This window comes from Ostrea edulis, chromosome 4 (genome assembly GCF_947568905.1).
Source record: "Ostrea edulis chromosome 4, xbOstEdul1.1, whole genome shotgun sequence".
NCBI classification, from domain to species: Eukaryota; Metazoa; Mollusca; class Bivalvia; order Ostreida; family Ostreidae; genus Ostrea; species Ostrea edulis.
The window spans coordinates 34,942,394-34,964,648 of NC_079167.1; the positions used below are offsets into that span (position 1 = coordinate 34,942,394).

General features: G+C 35.7%; 1 protein-coding gene across 4 annotated transcripts in view; it reads right to left on the reverse strand.

Moving 5' to 3' along the window:
- LOC125668453 (dual 3',5'-cyclic-AMP and -GMP phosphodiesterase 11-like) overlaps nucleotides 1-10,517 on the reverse strand; it is a 68,920-nt gene extending 58,403 nt beyond the window's left edge. For 2 of the 4 annotated variants that reach the window (XM_048902642.2, XM_048902641.2), the window contains exon 1: nucleotides 8,719-10,516. In XM_048902642.2, the coding sequence (XP_048758599.2) occupies nucleotides 8,719-9,441 (723 nt within the window). In that variant the 5' untranslated portion in view covers nucleotides 9,442-10,516. Of the gene's footprint in view, nucleotides 1-8,718 lie in introns of all 4 variants that reach the window. The other 2 variants (XM_048902640.2, XM_048902643.2) reach the window with 2 other exon arrangements.
- Between the last annotated feature and the right edge of the window lie 11,738 nt (nucleotides 10,518-22,255).

Genomic DNA, 22,255 nt, shown 5'->3' on the forward strand with positions numbered 1-22,255 from the left:
TCATGAAGGGCTGACTTCATGAGCAGTCCTGCATTATTTCCCCTTTTTTCTCAGTTCCCCGAGGAATTCCCTGTAAAGCTATATTAATTTGATTAAAGCTGATTTGCAGTTATAAAGACGAAAGCTTCTACAGCCTCAGCATAATAAAGTCTGACTTTTATTGATCTATGGGACACTGTTTCACAATCCATCTGCTTCACTAGTCAATATCAAATCCATGCCCTGCGGAAAAAGTGACACAGATGTTATCAATACTGCATTTTAGTTGATCCAATGAGGACAAATTGTATAATGCATGCAGCCAGTCTATAGCAATTTGCTCCCTTTCATTTAACAGCAGTTCATATGCATGGACATGGTAAGGAGGCATTATCCATTACTATCAAATAGACATTGATTTATTCCTTTACCCAAGCAGATATTAACAAACAAAGAATCATTGTGTTTAATTGTTGACTTTAGGATTCTGTAGGTGACAACGGTCAAGGTCCATGCACCAAGAAGAATCTCTATATCAACAGTAACTTCCTGATGATCATACAGGAAGGCTTAATGACGTTCATGTAACTCCTCATACATATCACATGTTCTAATATTTCCATGTGCTAGCATATAAAAGAGGGGGGAAAATCATTATTTCTAGTACAATTAATTTATGGAATAGCCCCACTGATGCAATCAATTGTTTTGGTCCTAGAACTACGATTCTTTTTTTCCAGTGTTGATCCACAGAGAGTATTTTTTCCCTTTACCAATTTTGGAATGTCAGAGCACATATGAAGCCTATGGAATATTTCATCTTTCTTTAAATACTCCTGGGATGATTTAAGCCCTCACTTAGTGCAGTCATCTATTGACCATATTGTATTCACTATTGATTGGTCTATGGAGGTGACAACCTCCTATGAAGTGTAGGCTCGATGGACCATTCTAGCCCCAGCTCATTTCATTCCTGCCTGCCAACTTTTGTAAAACTTGGCATCAATCAAAAGTATGGACAGTTGATTTTTTTTTTAAGATAAATATCAAAAATGTTAGATTGTGACATAAAATCTAATAGAAACAAAAATGCCAACACTCTGTGTCCTATAACTGTAGCAATCCTTTATATCAAATTCACTTGCAACTGATGGGCATGCAAATTGAATGAGAAACACACTACTGTAGAGCTATTAGTCAATCTGTTGGGCTTATCACTGAATATTTCGTAGATTATCTATCAGCTAACTAGCTATAAACCACCATTTTTTTTAATTAAATATGAAGGACACTCAAATGCTGGATTAGATACCAGTATGATAACATTTTAAAAATATTACTCAACCTAAATATGTCAATGAATAAGTTTTACATCAATATTTTTCATAAAATATGTATTAAAGTAAGCTTTTATCTTTGACATTATTTGGCCAGATTGCATATTCCGGACAAAAAGTGATAAGTCACCTTAACAATTTAAATTGTAACAAACACCATAAAATCAGACTTAATCTGGTCGCTTCATTTTCTTTCTCATCACATGAGACCGTCTTTTCATTGCCAGACCAGGATTACAGTCACAAAGATGGTTTCGCTTATGTGGTAATCCCATTTACGACAAAGTTTCGCTGTTGTCACCGAACTTTGCATTATCACATCCCCACAATAAATATGTTAAAATTTCAATGATAAGTAATGCGAAAATGATCCTATGTTACAAGTTCTGAAGAGATCAGGTTTTGTATGTGAGAAAATTTACTGTTATAAAGCATTCAAATTACTCAGCTGAAATGACTGTATCTAGGCAATTTCTAAAACAGTCGAATGAATGTATATTCATATTGTCTAGATATTTCTTCACGAGTCTGTTTGTTACTCTAAATGACCTTTCAAATAAAATGTGCATCTCTATACCTATAGGTCAAAAGGTCCAAGAACCACAGTATGCTTAAGCCACCCTGCTCATAAAGTGATCGACACAGAGATTTAGGATTGCAGCCTTGTAATTCATTTTTTTCATCTCATATGTTCCTCTGTAAAACTTTAAACCCCAATTTAAACCCTGTTCTTGCTGGACATGGTCTGAACAAACTCAGAACATGACCCACTTTTTCATCTGATCAGCAATCGCTAAATATTCTATCAATCATTTAAAAGAATGTTTTATGTTCACATTTTTAATTGGTAGCTTCGAATAACAAAGACAAAAGAGAGAAAGCATGCTGATTGGCACAGCTAGAACTTTGAATTAGCCATTGAAAAAGTGGGTTATGTTCTAAACATGTTCGATTCACTTGTTCCGCCCCTTCAATTTTACATAATATGATGAAAGGTGAAGACAATTTACGAACAGTGATCAATCTTGACATAACTCCTGCAAGCAATACATAATATGATCCAACTATTACTGGTACTTGAATCTACTGTCAGAGATGAATGCATTGCATATTATTTTCACAAATTGTACTATTGTTGTTCTTTTTTTTTTTTATTTCTATAGAATTTTACAGGTAATATTTAAACCCCTATTATGGTACCACCCTTGCCCAGAAGTCTATATGTGCTCAACAATACAACAAATATCATATACTGTAAAACCAACTTTTATTCGTAGCTATAAATATACTCTATTTCGTGATTCACCTGTGGTGAACTGGTTTGCTGCGAGTAATTTTCACAATCGAGCCTTTTTCATTATAGATGACATAAATTCAAAGACTAATTCGCAATGAGAAATATTTGTGATGATGAGGTTCTTGCTAATGGGAATAAAAGTTTTATTTACAGTGTGATAAATATCACAAACCCATACTTAAAATATTAGAAGGTCTTCCACTAATTAGCCATTTTTTGGATTGACTGTCATCTACTTTTGCCTCAAATTCCTCCAATATTAATACTTCTATTCTACACCCTACTTGTGAAATATCCATGCACTTCAATCCTCAACACACATTCTTTTTATCATAATTTGAGTCAAAAAGTCTACTGCTTATTTGCAAGTTCAAGTTCATTTATTTCCCTCACACCATCAATCAGTGGAACTCGATGTACAATAGATAATAAATAAAAGATAATGATAAGTCGTCTTAATGAATTGTGAATAAAAAAAAATTATAAATAAGAAAATACAAGAGATGTACAAAATCATAGCTACAAACAAAGGAAAAGAAAGCAGCGCGCGCCTGCACACACAATCAATGGTGACTGGTGGAAGACCTTAATGCAAATATTTTGTGTTGGAACAGGTACTAGCACTGACTTTCATTTGTGTAATGTTTGTAAATACAAAATTTTGTACAATAAAAATAACATACATATATATTGAAAATCACCTAAGTTGCATGCTCACAATGTCCACCAGCAGTATTTTGGATTGACTGATTTTCATCTGTGTCATATTTTGTAATGTCAAGTCCCTGTGCAGGGATTTGTTCAGATTTAAAAATTTAAACACTGTGATTTAAATACAGTTGAATTCTACAATTGCATGAAGATGCTTCCCTTTGAATTTAAGGTTTTGAAAGATTTTCATACATATTCCTATGTAAATAATATATATAGTCCAAGATAGTACAGCATCGTCAGAATTAACCCATGGGTTTTCTCTCCGTTAAACTGAATGCACCCATGGATTCTGACGATGAAGGTACAGGGTGCATATTGTTGAATAATCATGACTTTAACACTATATAAGGATGCAAGTTTTAGGTTACCGATCAAATGGTTCTTAAAATTGAGACGATTTTCTATACATCCCATTCCATTTTCACTATTTCTCAATTATTTCCCCTTGTACAAACTTCACTATATAAGGATACTTCACATCCATCGCCGGATACCCATGGATGATCTCGTCTTTTTCTCACCAGTGATGAGTAAAAGACGAGACCACTCCTGGGTATCTGACGATGCTTCGTATCTAGTTTAGAGGAAATTGATTAATTAAGTCAGAACTCGGAAAAGTTAACAGATGATAGACGTGTTGGACAAACTTATTTAATACGTTAAAAAAAAAACATGAGTTTTCTGCTCCGGTATCTTGTTAGGAATAAAGTTTATTTGGAAATGACTTCTCGCTCTCCTTCATTGGTTGTAGGAAGGTGACTGCAGGCTTGGAAATATTAGATACATTTGATACACTTTGATCTTTCAAATCTAAATGTAAAGATTACAGGATCAATAGAAGAAAATCTTTGTAATACAATAGAAGAAAATCTTTGTAATACAATATAAGAACATCTTTGTAATACAATAAAAGAAAATCTGTGTGATTCAATATGAAAACAATCAGTGTAATACAATATAAGGAAATCTTTGTAATTCAATATAAGAACATCTTTGTAATACAATATAAGAACATCTTTGTAATTCAATACAAGAAAATCTTTGTAATACATATAAAAAATTCTTTGTAATACAATATAAGAAAATCTTTGTAATTCATAATTACTTTGAAATATTCTTATCTTTACACATGCCCTAACTGAAACACAAACAAAAATAAAGTCCATGACACAGACAGAAACACACTTCCTGTATCAATCAGGTCACGCTCAATGACCTCCTTGTCTCATGATGAGCTGCAGTACACACCTTCCTTCAATTCAGGAAGTGTGATATCTACAACTTCCTGTCTAGATAGCAAACACTATAGATCTATATAAAATGTATCTTTAGTCTGGGTCATTAATGTGACATAAAAAAATAAATATACATAAAAAGTGAAGCTTACTGGCTGCCATTCATTATGGTAATTATCTTCATGATTTACATTCAAAGAATTGATGTGGAAAACAGAACGGTAATGAAATATTCTTACATTAGTTAATTACAAGGTGAAGTGCAATTATGTTCAGTGTATTGCAACCAAAAGCAACATCTGTAATGGTGTGTCATAAAATATGAAAATGGTGTCCAGAATTATGCGACTGGGAAGCAGGACACATTGTCAAACAACAAATTGTCCTAATGTCTAATCGATGAGCCAGTGAAAAACACAGAAACTGTAGCACCAGGGGAAATGAATGGCACCAACATAGTCTGGAATACTGTATAATACTGCCGACGGAATTCTCTCTCCGATACTGCAATTCACTGAGAGTTAATACTGCTAAAGAACTGCATGATTCATCCAAGGACTATCCCTACCCAAATACTAACAGAATAGTCTCCAAGGACTATCCCTACCCAAATACTAACAGAATAGTCTCCAAGGACGATCCCCACCCAAATACTAACAGAATAGTCTCCAACTATGATCCCCACCCAAATACTAACAGAATAGTCTCCAAGGACGATCCCCACCCAAATACTAACAGAATAGTCTCCAACTACGATCCCCACCCAAATACTAACAGAATAGTCTCCAAGGACGATCCCCACCCAATATTTATACTAACAGAATAGTCTCCAAGGACGATCCCCAACCAAATACTAACAGAATAGTCTCCAACTATGATCCCCACCCAAATACTAACAGAATAGTCTCCAAGGACGATCCCCACCCAAATACTAACAGAATAGTCTCCAACTACGACCTCCACCCAAATACTAACAGAATAGTCTCCAATGACGATCCCCACCCAAATACTAACAGAATAGTCTCCAATGACAATCCCCACCCAAATACTAACAGAATAGTCTACAAGGACTATCCCCACCCAAATACTAACAGAATAGTCTCCAATCTTAGATCATAATTAAATGCATTTTCTTCAGTTTCACCATAATTTGTAAACATGTGCATTTTAGAATGCAAAATGACCTGCATACAAGATTCTCAAGATTTAACACATGAATTATTTATATTTGATAAGCCCTGTATACATGTATATATATATATATATGAAGTCTTTTTTTTAAAACCTAGTCAAGACTTTCAAAAATATTCTTATGCATTTGTGTGGTTGTAAAGGAATGCCACAAACTTAATTGTTAGTAACACAATCTGAAGTGGGCAATACTATTTCATTTCAATTCATTAATAATATCAAATAAAACATCACTATATTTCTAAAATGAAAAATATATCACAAAATGACACATTGAATTATATACACATATATACATGTAATATATATATATATATATATATATATATTACATGTATATATGTGTATATAATTCAATGTTTGTAAATATTTGTAAATTTTTATATATATATATATATATATATAGAAATTTACAAATTTCTCATAATAAAAATCCAGTCATAACTTCAAGGTCAACCATTTGCAAGTATGATAATGAAATCAGTGTTGTCTACCTGTACATAGACTTAAAACACATAAGAAGTGGTTTAATTGCTATACAACGAGCATTGTGCAAGGGTCTGAAGTACCTGCTCTCGTGGATATGTGTATTACAACGCGCTTTTCAACTGCAACTGTGTGAGAAATCTACATAAACAAATATCCTGAGTGAAATCCCAAATACTTCAAAATGGATTGTTTGAGGGTCAGGAGTTCCACGGATCTACTGTGCAAACAAGCACTGACGTTTCATATTTTCTTTGCTAAAATGACCCATTCATTTTAAAATTTTATGAACACTCTATGAATATCGTGGAAATTAGGCCAAGGTGCCAAACCCCTAGATATTAACTATTTTCCTTTTTCTTGCTAACTATAGTGTCATCAAACCTCTAGATATTAACTATTTTCCTTTTTCTTGCTAACTATAGTGTCATCAAACCTCTATATATTAACTATTTTCCTTTTTCTTGCTAACTATAGTGTCATCAAACCTCTAGATATTAACTATTTTCCTTTTTCTTGCTAACTATTGTGTCATCAAACTCTTCATCTCAACTGTCTACTTCATTTTACTAAAGGCTAAAATTGCAAAGAAAAAAAATTGCTGCATTTCACCAGCTCTTATTATTTTCCACTAATTTGAAGTGTAGTTTATTAGTCAGATGTTAGTGGTTTTTTCACTCTCAAAAATGTTTTTTCAAAGGAAGCAGAAATCATAAATCTTTGATCTTTGCTTTTCCTTGGTAATTTAGCCTCTTTCTTTAAAAGCCAGAACTTTTTTAGTAGAAGCAAACATACATGAACATTTATATATCTCCATCAATATTACTCTTGGGAAGATCTATTTATCCCAAAACAAAAGTTTCCCTTCAAATTAATGTGCGAGTAATTTTGTTTATAGGTTAACAATAACACTGGTAGAAATGTGAAAAAGGCAATCACAAAAAACAGATGTGGGTTCAGCTTACTAGTTTATCTATCAAATCCATCTGCTTGCAGCTTGTATTTAGTTAGAATCTAGTAGAATAATCAAATATTGCAGGAATCACCAAAGGCAGACTGAACTTTTGAAGACATTAAGAAACCATGCAAGACAAATACACAGATGTAAAAACATTTGGCAGGTGAAGAATTTCAAATAATTTCACGGAGTATGCCATTACAAATTCTACTGGGGCATTTCCTGTATACTTTAAGAACTTTTCAATGGATTGCTCAAATCAATGTTCCCCCAAACCTGCTAACATTTCACGTCCAGTATTGTCCATGAATTTTCCAGACTAATGGCAAAACTGTCCTAATACTATTAAACATGAAGGACATTGGTTCTGATCAATTCTACAATTGATGGGAAATAACTAGTCATCTTTAAACAATACATCAAATACTTGCTGACTTCACCAATTAGAACTCGTGGAACAAACCACTTTCATGTGGCAATACCAATGATCCGAAGCTTACGGTACGTCGAAGAAGAGGGTAACGTTCATATAAATATTGGGGGTAAATTGGTTCTCCTAGACTCGGTTATTTATTGTTTTACCCATGGATTTTGTAATCGAGACGTCTTATCAGATTTTCAGAGTGTAGAAGTGATAAGTCTTTCGATAACAAGAATCCAAAGGTTAAATGGCTTTATTCCGCCCGTCAGTGAACCGCTCATCCCATGACGTCAATCCGCGCTCCGCTGTAATTTTCTTTGCAACTTTACACAATAAAAGAGGAAATTACTGACGAGGCCTACTAAAACCTTAAACTTCCGCAATATTTCTATCGGCCCTACCTGACAGAATGCAGTTTTTATACAGCGCTACCACCTTCTTGCAAAGCACGTGTTTTTTGCCGATTATCGAAAGCAAACGACTCAGGATTATACAATTAAATTAATCACTTCTTAAAATACATGTTTTATCAATTTACGCACAAACAGAGGCGTCAAGATTCCGGCATTAAATATAAATATCGAATGTCATTTGTTAATTGATTCATCAGGTCAACCATTCGTCTGCATGCATGTTTGTCTCCGGCAGTCGACCTGAACTCATTATGTGACATTGAATGCATGCCTGAGATGGATCTCCATTACGATAGTATCTAGGATACATTAAATAAAGAAAGCACACACTGGGCATAAAAATGCGGGGGGGGGGGGTGTATTTTTACGGAAATTGCATTCTATTATATACAAAATATAAAAAAAAAATGCATTATTCAGAAGAATAACATATCGTCACTATTTTTCAAACGCACGAACGCTAGCAAAACTCATCAAAGAAAACCAGTTTGGTAGGTTTAGTAAATGTGTGCTCGAGTCCAACAGGACTGAACTTTTTTCCCCGCAAAGATTTACTTTAATTGCAATTACTATACCTTTGGTGAAATTTAATTCCAAGAGACCATAACTTTATTTATACCTTCTCAACTGACAGAGAGTAAATAAAACTGCTATCAGCTGAGAACGACAGAAATCTAATTGGCGTACCTTATATGCATCTGGAATATTCAAAAGATCTCCCGTCTGAGCCACATGACCTATGATTCCCGTTCCCCAGGGGATTCTTATCGCCTCCCTGTTCTCGCCGACTTCTTCCAAAGTTGTATCAGCACAAACATCAAAAAGTTTGGCCTCCAAAAATCGTTCCTCACCCCCTCGTCCATGAACAAGAAACAGAGAGCACCTGTCCGCATTGAGTAAAATACACACGTTCTGTAGTATTTTATGACACAGACTGTTGACATCTAGTTCATTACAAATGTCAATTACTAATTCATACATAAGTTCTTTTTCGTCTAAAGTTTTTAGTTCGGTTCTAGGGCGTCGATGAAGTTTGTTTGTCACTGACGTTTGTGACGTCGATGGTCCTAAAAACGTCCGTGCGCCATCCACCGTAGACACGATCGGATTTAAAGTATCACCCCGGTCAAATTCTTGTGCCGAAATTTTCCTCACGGGGGTGTTGGTACCAGAATTATTCCGAGAATTAGAGCCACTGGAATTGTTAGTCTCTGGCTGTTTGAAGTTCAATCCTGGACTATGCGATAGAGCCTGAGCTAGCAACCACCCGTCCACCATGCTTCTTTTGGCCTTCCTGGCAAAATAATCGTGGGTAAATTCCGGATGGTCGTCCAGCCACTTTTCCATCCTCTCATATTCCTCGTTGCGATCGGTTGCACCGGCTCTTCCCGCCTGCTCCTCTCCCGACATCTTGGGCGGACGTTTGCTTCGCCTTTGCCTACATGAAGACCGTGGGAAGAGACGGGACGTAATGGTTTCGCGGAGCGAATCCAGTTTGCCGGTACCGAAAGCTGTTGCTTTCCCAAATAACTTTTCCAGTTCAATGAGTAGATGTCCTGTGTGTATATATGATTAAACCTGATACGTAAATATTACATTTATGTTTTCCTTGTTTAAAGCGCTCGCCCTGTAATATTTAAGAGCAAAACTTTACAATCGCTGCTTTATATTGTAAGATCTTGGAAATCGAATGTATAACGTTAACGTCCCTCTTTTGTCCTGTATGAGGATCGGAATGAGAAGAAAACCAATGAGGAATGTTTACACTTAATCCATCAGCTACGAATTATCGTACACAACTAATTGCATGTTGCATTGAGAAAACGCATTCACCTGACATAGCTAACATTTCACAAATTGGAAAATGCGAGATCCCAATATAGCACGGTGTTTCGCCTTCAGTGATATGTTTCGACGATTTTGGTTGGTGAAGAACGTATCATCGTCACTCCAGGTGAGAGGTTACAACGTGGGGGATGTATACATAATAAAAATAGAGCTGTTCAACTTGAAAACTATTTGATAATAGTTTTATCACATCTTCGACCTTCTAATCTAGAGATTTAATATCTAATACAGTACCTCGGAGGAGCTGAAAGTTCAGCATATCCGTCATCTGCAAATCAGACTGTCTTAAATATTCTGTGGTCTCCAAAATTTCCCTTGTGACAATCAAGTACTGAACGTCAAAACAAACGCTTCGTCTCGGAGTGAAAAGTAATTCCTTAAAATCAATGCTTTTAGGATCTTGAAGGTCGATTCTCGTGCCTTTGTCGCAAATCTCCAGCAGATATAAACCCAGAGCTCGTCACCTTAAATGTAGGTAAATGATTCATGTATTGATTCAGTAGTCCCCATTCGATTAATGACCGTGCTTAATATAACGAGAGTCGCGTATTTAAACAGCTGATGCAGCTTTCCGGAGAGCTGCCGATGACCAGTGGCTTTAGCGCACCGCGATACGAATGCTGGCCAAACGCTGGTCATGAAAAAAAAAAACCAACTACCTAGTAGGTAAAATGATTTAACATGATACAAGTGTTTAAAACTTCCATCGCCTGAGCGATCAGGATGTGGATAGGAAACAGATTGTGTATTATTTTTCTCGTTAGTTATACACAAACTGGTTACAGCAATTATTTTTGCCTGATCCTGTAATATTCCTCTTTTTCCCCTATACTTCGCTGAACAGCAATACACCCTTCAGTTTCCTTTCTCTAGGACACAAAGATGGACACTTTCTCGCTGTAAATGTTTGCTCAATCGAACGCGGACATTTACAACCTTCGGAATCACCAGAAGCTAGTCCATTTGTTTTGTCGATATAAAAACAGCGAAAATCTTTATCCGTCTTAGCCGGAGACAATATAGATGTATGATGACAAATTGTACCTTAAACAGGTATTTCATTAGTTTCAACATTAACATGACACATAATACATGTATTTTGACGTCATATTACAATGCAAAATTTCCGTATTTATCACCAGCCCGTGAAAATAAACTGTTCACGTATTTCCATTGTAAGATTGTAGGTAACCGTGTGATCCTTCCAGGGATCCACAAACTGCTAATTTAGGGCCGTAATTTAAGCATAATCGTTACAGTATTGACCCATTTTTCTTTCACGTACAAATCTAATGAACGAAGGTGTAGAAAGCCACTCACTATGGGTATAAAAGAGGTGAAAATAATCCTGCTTTACTTTCGTGAAATAGTTTGTCATATGAATTAATATCTATCCTTTTCTTGCATTATTACACAATTATTCCGAAGGGAAAAAATATGTTACGAAATTGCCGACCATATGGAAAAACGTAGGGAAAAAACATTCAGTTTAAGCATGAATATAATAAATGGGCCAAGTCTTCGTCCAACAAAAGCTTTAAATCAGAGGAAAATTCTGATAAACAAATCTTAATTATTTTTAAATGGAGTCTTGACCCATACGAAAATAAGACCTTTTAAAAAAAACGCACGAATGTTGAGAAAAATCAGTTTACATGAGGCCTTTTAGCACCCTTTTATTAAATGTTGGACATTAAAACTTTTTCCTTCACAACATGAAACCGGAAAAGGGTTTTGCTTTCTACATTTTCCCATTTATTCAATATCAGATGAGAAGGTGAAGATAACGAACAGTGATCAATCTCATAACTCCTATAAGGAATACAAGATTACGAGTGGGTAAGCTCTGGATATACCAAAAGTGGAATCATGTGTCTATGAGTAATCATCCCCTGTCGACCGGTCACACCCGCCGTGAGCCCTATATCTTAATCAGATAAACGCAGTAATCCATAATAAAATCCGTGCGTAAAGGACGGCCTAACAATATTGGTATGAAACATGTCAGACGGCATTTGACCTAATAACAGGGTCAGATATCAAACATTAAAATGCCTTAAATCAAAGCTTATGAAAGAAAAGATAAGATGACAAAAAAAGATGTTAATCTAAAAAATGAACTCCGTAATAATGATTCGGTCAGCAGAAACTAAAAACGTAGCGTGCACGAAAAGCAAACTCAAGTCTCATTAACTAATATAACACTAGAATAATATCTGAGGGCAAAATTGCATAATGCTCTTTGTGTCTGTAGACTGTAAGATTATCTTCCATTAAATTAGATAACTGTAAGTCTGACGGGGGATACCGTATGCCTTGCTCTTAGACTTTTTCTTGTACAGAATATAACCTTAGGGAAACATCTTCTGTAATATTTAAGAAGTCTGTCAATTATCAGTTTCTCAATTTGATATCGATAAACGAGTATGTAAAATCACCTGGATTTAGTGAGAGACACATTCTCTCTATGTGGGAGTAAGTACCATTAGTACATGTATATAGAAACAAGGGTCCCATTAAGTATATTGAAAGAAATAAAACAAGAAAGGATTGAAAAGGCAGTGGTCAATTCAAATACGGAATGCGCCCTACGTCAGTAGATCACACACACTTTCTGAATGCATTTTTAACAGAATTTTTCACTCATTTTGGCCGTGTACACCAAAGTTACCGCTGAGCCAACCCCACCCCACCCTAACCTCTGTTTTGCCTTTAAACTTATCATCGAATACCCACAGGTAGATCTCGTTTTATATCAGCACGAAACCAATTTCTCTAATTTGTGTTTTTCCAGCGATTTCATGCTTAAAATGCACTTAGTTCAAAGTTACAAAGCGGTAAGAGCAGCTTGTCCTTAGTGGACGCCCTCAACAGTGTGAAAACAGTACCACGCTGACAAGGGTTTGTGCATTATTTTTACAAGAAGCAAGTTCATTTATTTCACTCAAAACATATCTTACGTTACACGAGATGCAAAATTATACATTTAAATCAGATAAAAGATAAAAAGAAAAAGCAAAATAGTATGTTCACGTATAAGATCCGATTAGTTATACATGTACAGAGTTTTAGAGGGATTGCAGCGGCTTCCGTTGACATTAGTGCTAGTTAGCAACTTTTTTCTTCTTCTCAAGTTTAACAAGGAATCGCATTCTGAAATATTATCATGCATATCCATCACCTATTTGGCTGCGCTGACATAGATTACATATTTAGTTCTTCTCTGGGAGCGAGGTTCCATCAACCAATTATAATTGGAGGTTGATTATTCGTTGTTCTTTACCTTAAAAGTTTTAATTTTCATGGTACTAAAATCATACAAACTTCACAACAAAAAATGAATTATAAATCCAATACAAAGCACCATTTGAGGACACGGTTATCTCACAATACCTACTTGGGATAAACTGGTCATTAATTTGAATTTTGTCGGACAATACTCTTCTGACCAGTGCACATCTATGACATTTTGCAGGTCCCAAACATAGGATAGACCCCAGTTATCGAGAGTGTTAACCTACTGCTCTTCATTTTTCATCTTGTATAACTATTGAAAGTTCATGGTTTTATATACATGTAAACATATGGTTTTATATAATTTGCTTTCATGACATAAAACTGATAGGGAGATGCTCTGTTTGACACATAGCCTAAGATTAACTATTGAGAAAATAAATGACAGTGTAACTTCACAAAGAAAAAATACAATACACAAGCAAAAATACTACACTAATCAGAAAATGAGACAAATGCAAAAGTTGCGAAGTTGTGTTAAAAAGCATTGACAATGCTAATATGTACAACAATATAATTCTAACATGATTTAAAAATACCATAAAGAAAAATTGTTAAATGCCACATTCTTAAGAGTGTCTAATATGGAGAATTCCCGCTTACCAGCAAATGAGACATGGGACAGTTATGTTAAAGGCAAAGGGGAAAGACGTGGAACATTTTTCGCTTATCTGATCTGTTATATATATATATATATATATATATATATATATATATATATATATATATATATATATTATATGTATTGTGACAAAGTATGGCGACTGACGCGCTATAATTTATGCATGCGTAAAGAGCGTTAGTAACAATTTATATTCGGAAACAAGCGTCAAATATGAAATAAGTATTGCATATGTAATATGAAATGCACGAGCGGATCATTATTCACAAACATTTTCTGGTTATAAATGTTTTATTTGCCAAAATCCGCCATCTGTCTTTGCTAGTAAAGTGCCAGATTCGCTTACTTTCATCTCGGAGATGAGAGTAAGTAAATCGGACACTATGACCGCCATCTTGCTCGAGCGGAAGTTAGCAAACAAAATCACAATCTAATTAAAATCAGACTTTTTAGATCCGCGCCGTATACTCTGCGTAAGAAGCGATTGTGAGCGTATCTTAGGATCTGATTTTAATTAGATTGACAAAATCACACGGTCAAAGGAAAATAAATACGCTTCTCTGGTCACAACTAGTAACCAATTTGACAAACCACACTAGTACAAATTAAGGTAACTGACCCCACCAAGTCAGGTGACTGACCACCAGAGTAAGCCAAATTACATACGGACTAAAATGAATAACATTGAATTTCAAGTTCATATTTTCACTTTGGAGTAACTAGTTGCTGTCATAAGACCGTACGCAAGTGTTCGCTTTTAAATATACACTATATCATATATATTCTTACTGCATATCAGTATTCTTTTGGGCATCATCCTATAATTGTTGAAATAAATCTTAAAACAATCGAGGTGATGATCCCTTAACCATGCAAGGTGAAGATAACGAACAGTGATCAATCTCATAACTCCTATAATCAATACAAAATAGATAGTTGGGCAAACACGGACCCCTGGACATACCAGAGGTGTATATATATATTCCTGCTGCACATATCAAAATGCAGCGAGTATTCTTACGCGCAAATACCCCGGGGTCATCACAACCCCCATCATCTTTTATTGTTCAAATATATTTAAAATGGTTGAGATTACAACACTTAAAGAAAATACATGTATATTCTTTCTGTACATCACACAATGCACTGAGCACCAACTTTTTGTTTGTCGATTACCCACTCCATTTGCCCCTCTCAGGGTGAAAAAGAAAATTCTGAAAACATATGACACATCTAAAGAGCACCACCAATCATCTCCCAAAAACATATTACACATCTAAAGAGCACCACCAATCATCTCCCAAAAACATATTACACATCTAAAGAGCACCACCAATCATCTCCCAAAAACATATTACACATCTAAAGAGCACCACCAATGATCTCCCAAAAACATATTACACATCTAAAGAGCACCACCAATCATCTCCCAAAAACATATTACACATCTAAAGAGCACCACCAATCATCTCCCAAAAACATATTACACATCTAAAGAGCACCACCAATCATCTCCCAAAACATATTACACATCTAAAGAGCACCACCAACCATCTCCCAAAAACATATTACACATCTAAAGAGCACCACCAATCATCTCCCAAAAACATATTACACATCTAAAGAACACCACCAATCATCTCCCAAAAGATTATTTGGGTACTGCATACAATGTAGGAGTTAATCCCCAATTCGTCTCCAGGGTAAAACTGAAAATTCTAAAACCTTATTTATAGGACACTGTCATTTATCTTCCAAAAGATGATTTGGCTAATGTGTAAAATGTAAGAGGAGTTCTGGGAACCATTTTTTTTTTTTTTTTTGTCAAAAAACATTCTTTTTACACCCATGTGAAAATGAAAACTCCAAAAACTTATTCACATCTACAGGACACCATCAGCCATCTTCCAAATTTGGCAACTGAGTACATTGCGAGAGAATTCTAAGAACCAGGGTTTTTTCCTCTCTCTTCCTTTTTTTGTTTTAAGACAAATTGTCGTTTTTCGACCTCCATTTGGGCCCCAGTTCCAAAGACTTATTGCGCATCTACAGGACATCACCGATCATTTTCCAAATAATTTCATTTGGCTATTGCGTAAAATGTAAGTGGGGTTTTGAGAACCAGGTTTTTATGGGAAAACGTCGGATTTTTTTTTTTTACCTCCAGCTTGCCTCCAGGGTAAGTTTGAAAGTTCCAAAACTCCATTGCACATCTACAGGACATCACCTATCTTAATCCAAAAAATTAATTGGCTATTGCTTAAATTAAACGAGGAGTTCGAGGAAGAAGAAAGTGTAACAGACGGACTGACGGACGGACCTGGGTAACAACAATATACCCGAACTTTCTGTAGAAAGTACGGCTATAAATACACAATACACAAACCACGTTGATGAAAACAAGAACAGTGTGTGATATAAACGAACAGGGCGTGAAACAATGACTCACGTTCATTGATCGGTAATACATCAGCAATTCGGTTATTCAACAATGAAAGAAATTTCCAAGCATGACACAAGATGCATGGATAGGAAATAACTTTCGGCCTTTTGCCCTAAAAAATCTACGTCATAAACTCTCCAGTGACGTTTGATAATCGACTATTAGTATCAGGTAAAGGACTTTCTTAATTGGTGAACACAGTTAGGATCTCCCGTGACCTTTAAAATCTTTACCTGAAAATCTAATAGAAACAACTGTATTACGCATCATAGAAAGCCCAGTGACATTTCACTTTTTGAAGAAAAAAAATATATGTATGGAATATATGAAAATTAATTATATCGATCATCTATTAGTCCTGATAAAATTTGGCATGAGGTTGAATGGCCATCAGATAAATGCCCATGCCCCCCCCCCCCCCTAACTTTTACCTGACCAAATGAACTGAATATCATGTAGATTTGCAGCGACAACAACACGCGATCTACCAACCGACAGGTACGAAAGCAATCTTCAAATGTGGCACATGTGAATCGCAGATGAACGCCAAAACACACATTTTTTTTTCTATATACGAAAAGTCAATTGCGAAATCAAAATGACATTTTTGATCAACTTACATGTACGTATAATAATAATCTCATTTTTGTTTGTTTATTTTTTATTATTATTATTTGTTTTGTTTTATGAACAAGGGATTTAAATTCTAAAATTAACGATTACTGGTGATAAACCTTTTCTTAGGAAGGCACCACCTATTTATTTCGCGTTATTGGATTTACGTCATGTAGACTGGAGAATCAGTTTTATAAATTGGTTCCCGGGCTTGAAATTTAATGAGACTGGGAATTCCATATTATTTTGCAACCCACGTAGATTGCCTTTCCACGAGTTAATAACATTCGGAGTTATTATATAAAAAAGACTTGGAAAATATAATCTTAGTTTCCTTTTGGCTACCCTGATTGCAGTACTCGCAGAGTGCGTGCTGAATAAGCCTGCATCTTAAAACTCGTTATAACATCGGTATAATTGATGTAAATGAATAAGAACCGCTTTGAAACATAGAAAAAATCGATAGAAGAAGTACATTATTTTCAATATCGAAAAGGGAGTAATGCTGTAAGCTGCTTGCCGCGAGGCATAAGACGTCTTTTGATTTTGCAAGGTGGTTTTGAAATACTGTATATTAGCCGGTTTTGTGGGTCATATTAGTTATGTGATCTCCGCTAAGATTCATTCTAAAGAACAAGTCAAGAAAAAATCCAAATACCGAACAACAGTCAGTGCTACTATAACAGTGGCGTATCTAGACCTTACTGGGGGGGTTGGGGGGGGGGGGGGGGGTTGAGGCTCGAAGGGGGCGTTTCATTGGGGGGAGGGTTTCCCCGGGAAAATTTTGAAAGATTTATTCAAAATGGTGCATTCTAATGCATTTTCAACTGAAACTCTTGTTCCTTCTTCCTTTCATTTATAGTCACATCCTTTATAGAATTTAAAAAAGAATAAACTTGACTTATTGATTCAAAATAATTCATTTCAATGCATTTCAGACTGAAATTCTGGTTCGTTCTTGCTTTGATGCATAATTATCACTATTAAAAAAAAAAGAAGAGGGGGCACACACACACACACCCAACCTCCCTAAATCCGCCACCTACTACCTGCATATTACTATAGCTGCAGCTTCCCCACAAATCAAAGTACTGAAAGTAGGGGCAGATATATATAATGATTTTAACTATCTGTTACTTTATATAAATGAGGTGAAATATACATATGTATGTTATCTTTATTTAAGGAATAAATTTCGTTGTTTGTTTTTTAAATACTGCGGTGCTTCACGTCGACATATTTCATGACGCGGACTAGTGCTTCATAAAAATATGCCGGCATGAAGCATTGAATTTCATACTCTCATGTATTTTCAAAAAATAAATCTATTTCTTATATTTACACTCTACTTTCATATCTGTTAGAAATACCAGTCGTTAAAGTAGACGTACTCTATTCATCAAGACTCATACATATATTGTTTACAACTGCAGCGCATTCATGAGGAAATGTCTATTATTACAATTTGTAAAGATATCAAAGGCTTTGAAAACATATGTAAATGATCGCTGCAAATATACATTCATTTCTTCGATCGATGGTGGTTTAAAGCCATAATCGCTTATGATTTAATCAATGCACGTAGTGGATATAGGTAAGCTAGTTTTGTAGAGTATTGATAAACAATGGATTGAACAGATACTCGAATTGAAATATGTGGTAAAATGCGCTTTATACCGAATTAATGTAAATTAGATATGATTCTTTATTATCATCCTGTAAAATGTAAATATTATGGTGTTACGATTGGTGTAAATAATTTAGAGAACCTTGTATTGAATAGAGTTTACTATAACTGGGAAACTGTATGAACTAGCAAGCATAACTCCTTTTTAAGGTTAGAATTTCTACATTAACAAAGTTGCTACGCGTAGCCATATGTCTCCCAATTGAAGCACAAAAGTTCCATAACTCCTGTAACAAATTGCGGCGAAATATGATCAACTAATTATTGTGACTAAAAATCCTACAAATTTTGAACAAAATGCATTGAGCGGTCTATGAGGAGATGCGTCCACAAAGTGTTCCTATAGTGTAGCATGTACAAATTCAACAAAGTCCCGCAACTCCTGTAGAATTCGTGGAATTAAATTGGCGACGCAATATGATCAACTACATATGGTGACTAACAATCCTACACAATTTGATAAAATTCTATCGAGCGGTTTCTAAGAAGATGCTTCCACAATGTTCATAAAGTGGAGAATATACAAATTGAACAAAGTCCCATAACTCCTGTAAAATTCGTCGAATCAAAATGGCGGCGCAATATGATTAACTGCATATGGTGACTTACAATCCAACAAAATTTGAACAAATTCCTTTCAGTAGTTTCGGAGGAGTTGCGTCCACAAAGTCAAGTGGGACACACGGACACCGGTATTCTTATGTCCCCTTCCACGTGACAAAAAAATACCAAGGAATAAAACATGTATAATATCCTATGCTTGGGCGTTTGCATCTAATGTTGCTATATCAGAAAAATCGATGGACTTCAAGCTTGGGTTGGATTTACACAAGTTGATGTAAACTAATCCTGTGTGGTCTGAATCATAATTGTTAATATTACGCCTACCCGATTCAGTAATATATAGAGGTTCTTCCTTTCGAATAAGGTAAGATACACTGTAGCAATCCTGAAATCAGACAGGCATTGTCATTCCAGTGACCATCAACGTTTTATATTCTAAAGTAAAAAGCAGTTCAAACCAAAATATTTCATGGAACTGGACCTTTCCCTTTTTTCCACAATACTCTTGAAAATTTGAAGAACAAAAATATTGAATAGTAAATGTAACTATATTATACATGTAGGCCCTACACAGAGAAATCCGAAATTTCGTAACAAAAACGTGTATTCAAGTATATAGCATCGTCGGAAACCTACGGTTGATTACGCTTCGTTCCTCTCTCCATCACCCGTGGGTCCATTCATTCCTACTCGCTCGTTCTCATGAATAATGAACGAGGCAATTTGATTGGGCGCTCATAGTAGACCCTGAGCGAATTTGTCCGATCAATAAGACGCTTTCATCCAAATTTCTAAAGAAAATTGTTGTGGTTGTAAAGTTAAGTTAATGCTGCTTTAAAAACAGAAGAGTTCCGTTACTATGACGATTACTTTGATTGGACGATATTTTTAAATATTTATTCATGAGAACGAGCGAGTAGGAATGAATGGACCCACGGATGGTGGAGAGAGGAACGAAGCGTAATCAACCGTGGGTTTCCGACGGTGAGGATATAGCTGAAATATAACCTTCACCTAACATGTGTACTGTTGAAAAGCAACAGAAACCTTGTGACATTAATCATGCAAGGTATCCTTACTCAAATAGCGTAAATCTTTCGAAATTTCCACTTTCAATGATTTTCACCCATAACTTTTGAAACTAAAAGGAATCAAGGTCATTACACGCATTTTGTAAGTTAGAAATTATTTTGGATGAAAAATGTATAGATGAAATATTACACACATTAACTTCGCCTTTCTGTAAATGACTGTCTCAACCTGTAACTTGTTACCTTGGAAACGTACAAGTACTTAGTTTTTTATACTGAGAATGATTCCTGCAAGTTTGATAAAAACCATGTCCTGGTTAGGTCACTCGCTCTTTAGTACCTTCAGGTTTAGGGCGAAGATGCGAAACGAAGGAACAAAACCTAATCGCTCCATCGCCGTGGCATTGTAGCCCTGACGCCTTCACCAATCGGAAGTTGCCGAACAAGAAACAAAACAGTCTGGCGATTCCAATAGGGATGCGGTCGATCTTTTAAAAAACTACTATATGTCTCGATTATGAAAACAATAAAACAGGTTTTGATGAAATTAGATAAACACGAATAAAAATGAGTGGCACACATCATTTTCTTTGTTTTTTTATAGACATGAAATTACCTGTAGTTTGTTGGTCTTATTATAGACATGAACTCATCACATTTTCACATTTCGTGTAGTTGTGGTTTTTTTCCCCAATATTCACACACTTAGATATGACACAACATCCGCAATCAAGTATATTATGCAGTACCAAAATACATATACGATGAAAACATGTTATTTTGCCTCAGCTAGCGAAATCAGTAGAGTACAGACATAATATAGCACGGGTATTGTATATGTGTTAGAATATATAGCGAGTTCCTCATACATTCCAGTTCGAGATCGAGGAAATTCGAATTACTGATAAACCACTCATTTTCATTTAAACTATATTTATTCACAAAGTGAATGGGATCCGGTAGCAGGCATAACCTATTTAAGCCCTCTCCCTAAAACCATTAGGGGCTTCGTCTACTGTAGGTGGTTTTAATTTCGCGGTGCTAAATGTTCGCGGTTTTTCATATTGGTCTAATTGCGGTGGTTTTATTTTCACGGAATTCAAATTTTATTTTGATTACTGGTAACTGTTCTAAACGTATTGTGTCACACTTGCAAAATTTCGCGGAAAAATCCCTGACCGCGAACATAGCGAAATTAAAACCACCACAATCATTTCCCCATTTACATTGGTATATTTTGTTCTATTATTCCAATCCTAATTTTACACTTCACTGAACCTAAATACGGTATTCGTTTGCCATTTTAGCCCAGTTTCAAAAAACTATCATTCTCGGTTGGTTGTTTTACGTCCCATCGAGAATTTTACTCTCGTATTGAGACATCACCTGATGTGTAGGTGAAATACCACAAGGTATATGCTCAGCGCTTACGGCTTCTTTAAAGCGCCAACGCCTGTCGCGACACGATACCTCTCGTTTTTTTAAAGACTCGTAATTCTCACTTTTTGGTGAAGAAGCCTTCCATTCTCGGATGCTCAATCTTCGATTAGATGCCGGAATTTAAAATAGAGTTTAATTGAAAACGGAAGGTGTCTTTGAGTTTCCGAGGATGTAATTTTCTTTAACAGGGTTAAAATGTCATATTTGGGCTCAATGGAGTATAAAATATAATTCGAATCACGATCACACACCCGTCACTAGATCCACTCTCACACAGCACATTTAAATATGTCTCTGGTATACACGCTGACATTACCCACATGTATCCAAAAACAAGCTTTTTTCAAAACTAAAGTCAACACCAACACTGACCCAGACTCTCAATAGAAATCCGATACTTGTCGCTGTGGCTCGGGGGTTGGAGAGTTCACCTTGTGACTAGGAGCGCGTGGGCTCGACTGTCGCTCGTGCTTTTGATGCTTCAAACCCAAGATTAATTGCATATTGTTTAACGTCCCTCTCGAGAATTTTTCACTCATATGGAGACGTCACCATTGCCAGAGAAGGGCTGCAAAATTTAGGCCTATGATCGGCGGTTACGGCCTTTGAGCAGGGAGGGATCTTTATCGTGCCACACCTGCTGCAACACGGAACCTCGGTTTTTGCGGTCTCATCCGAAG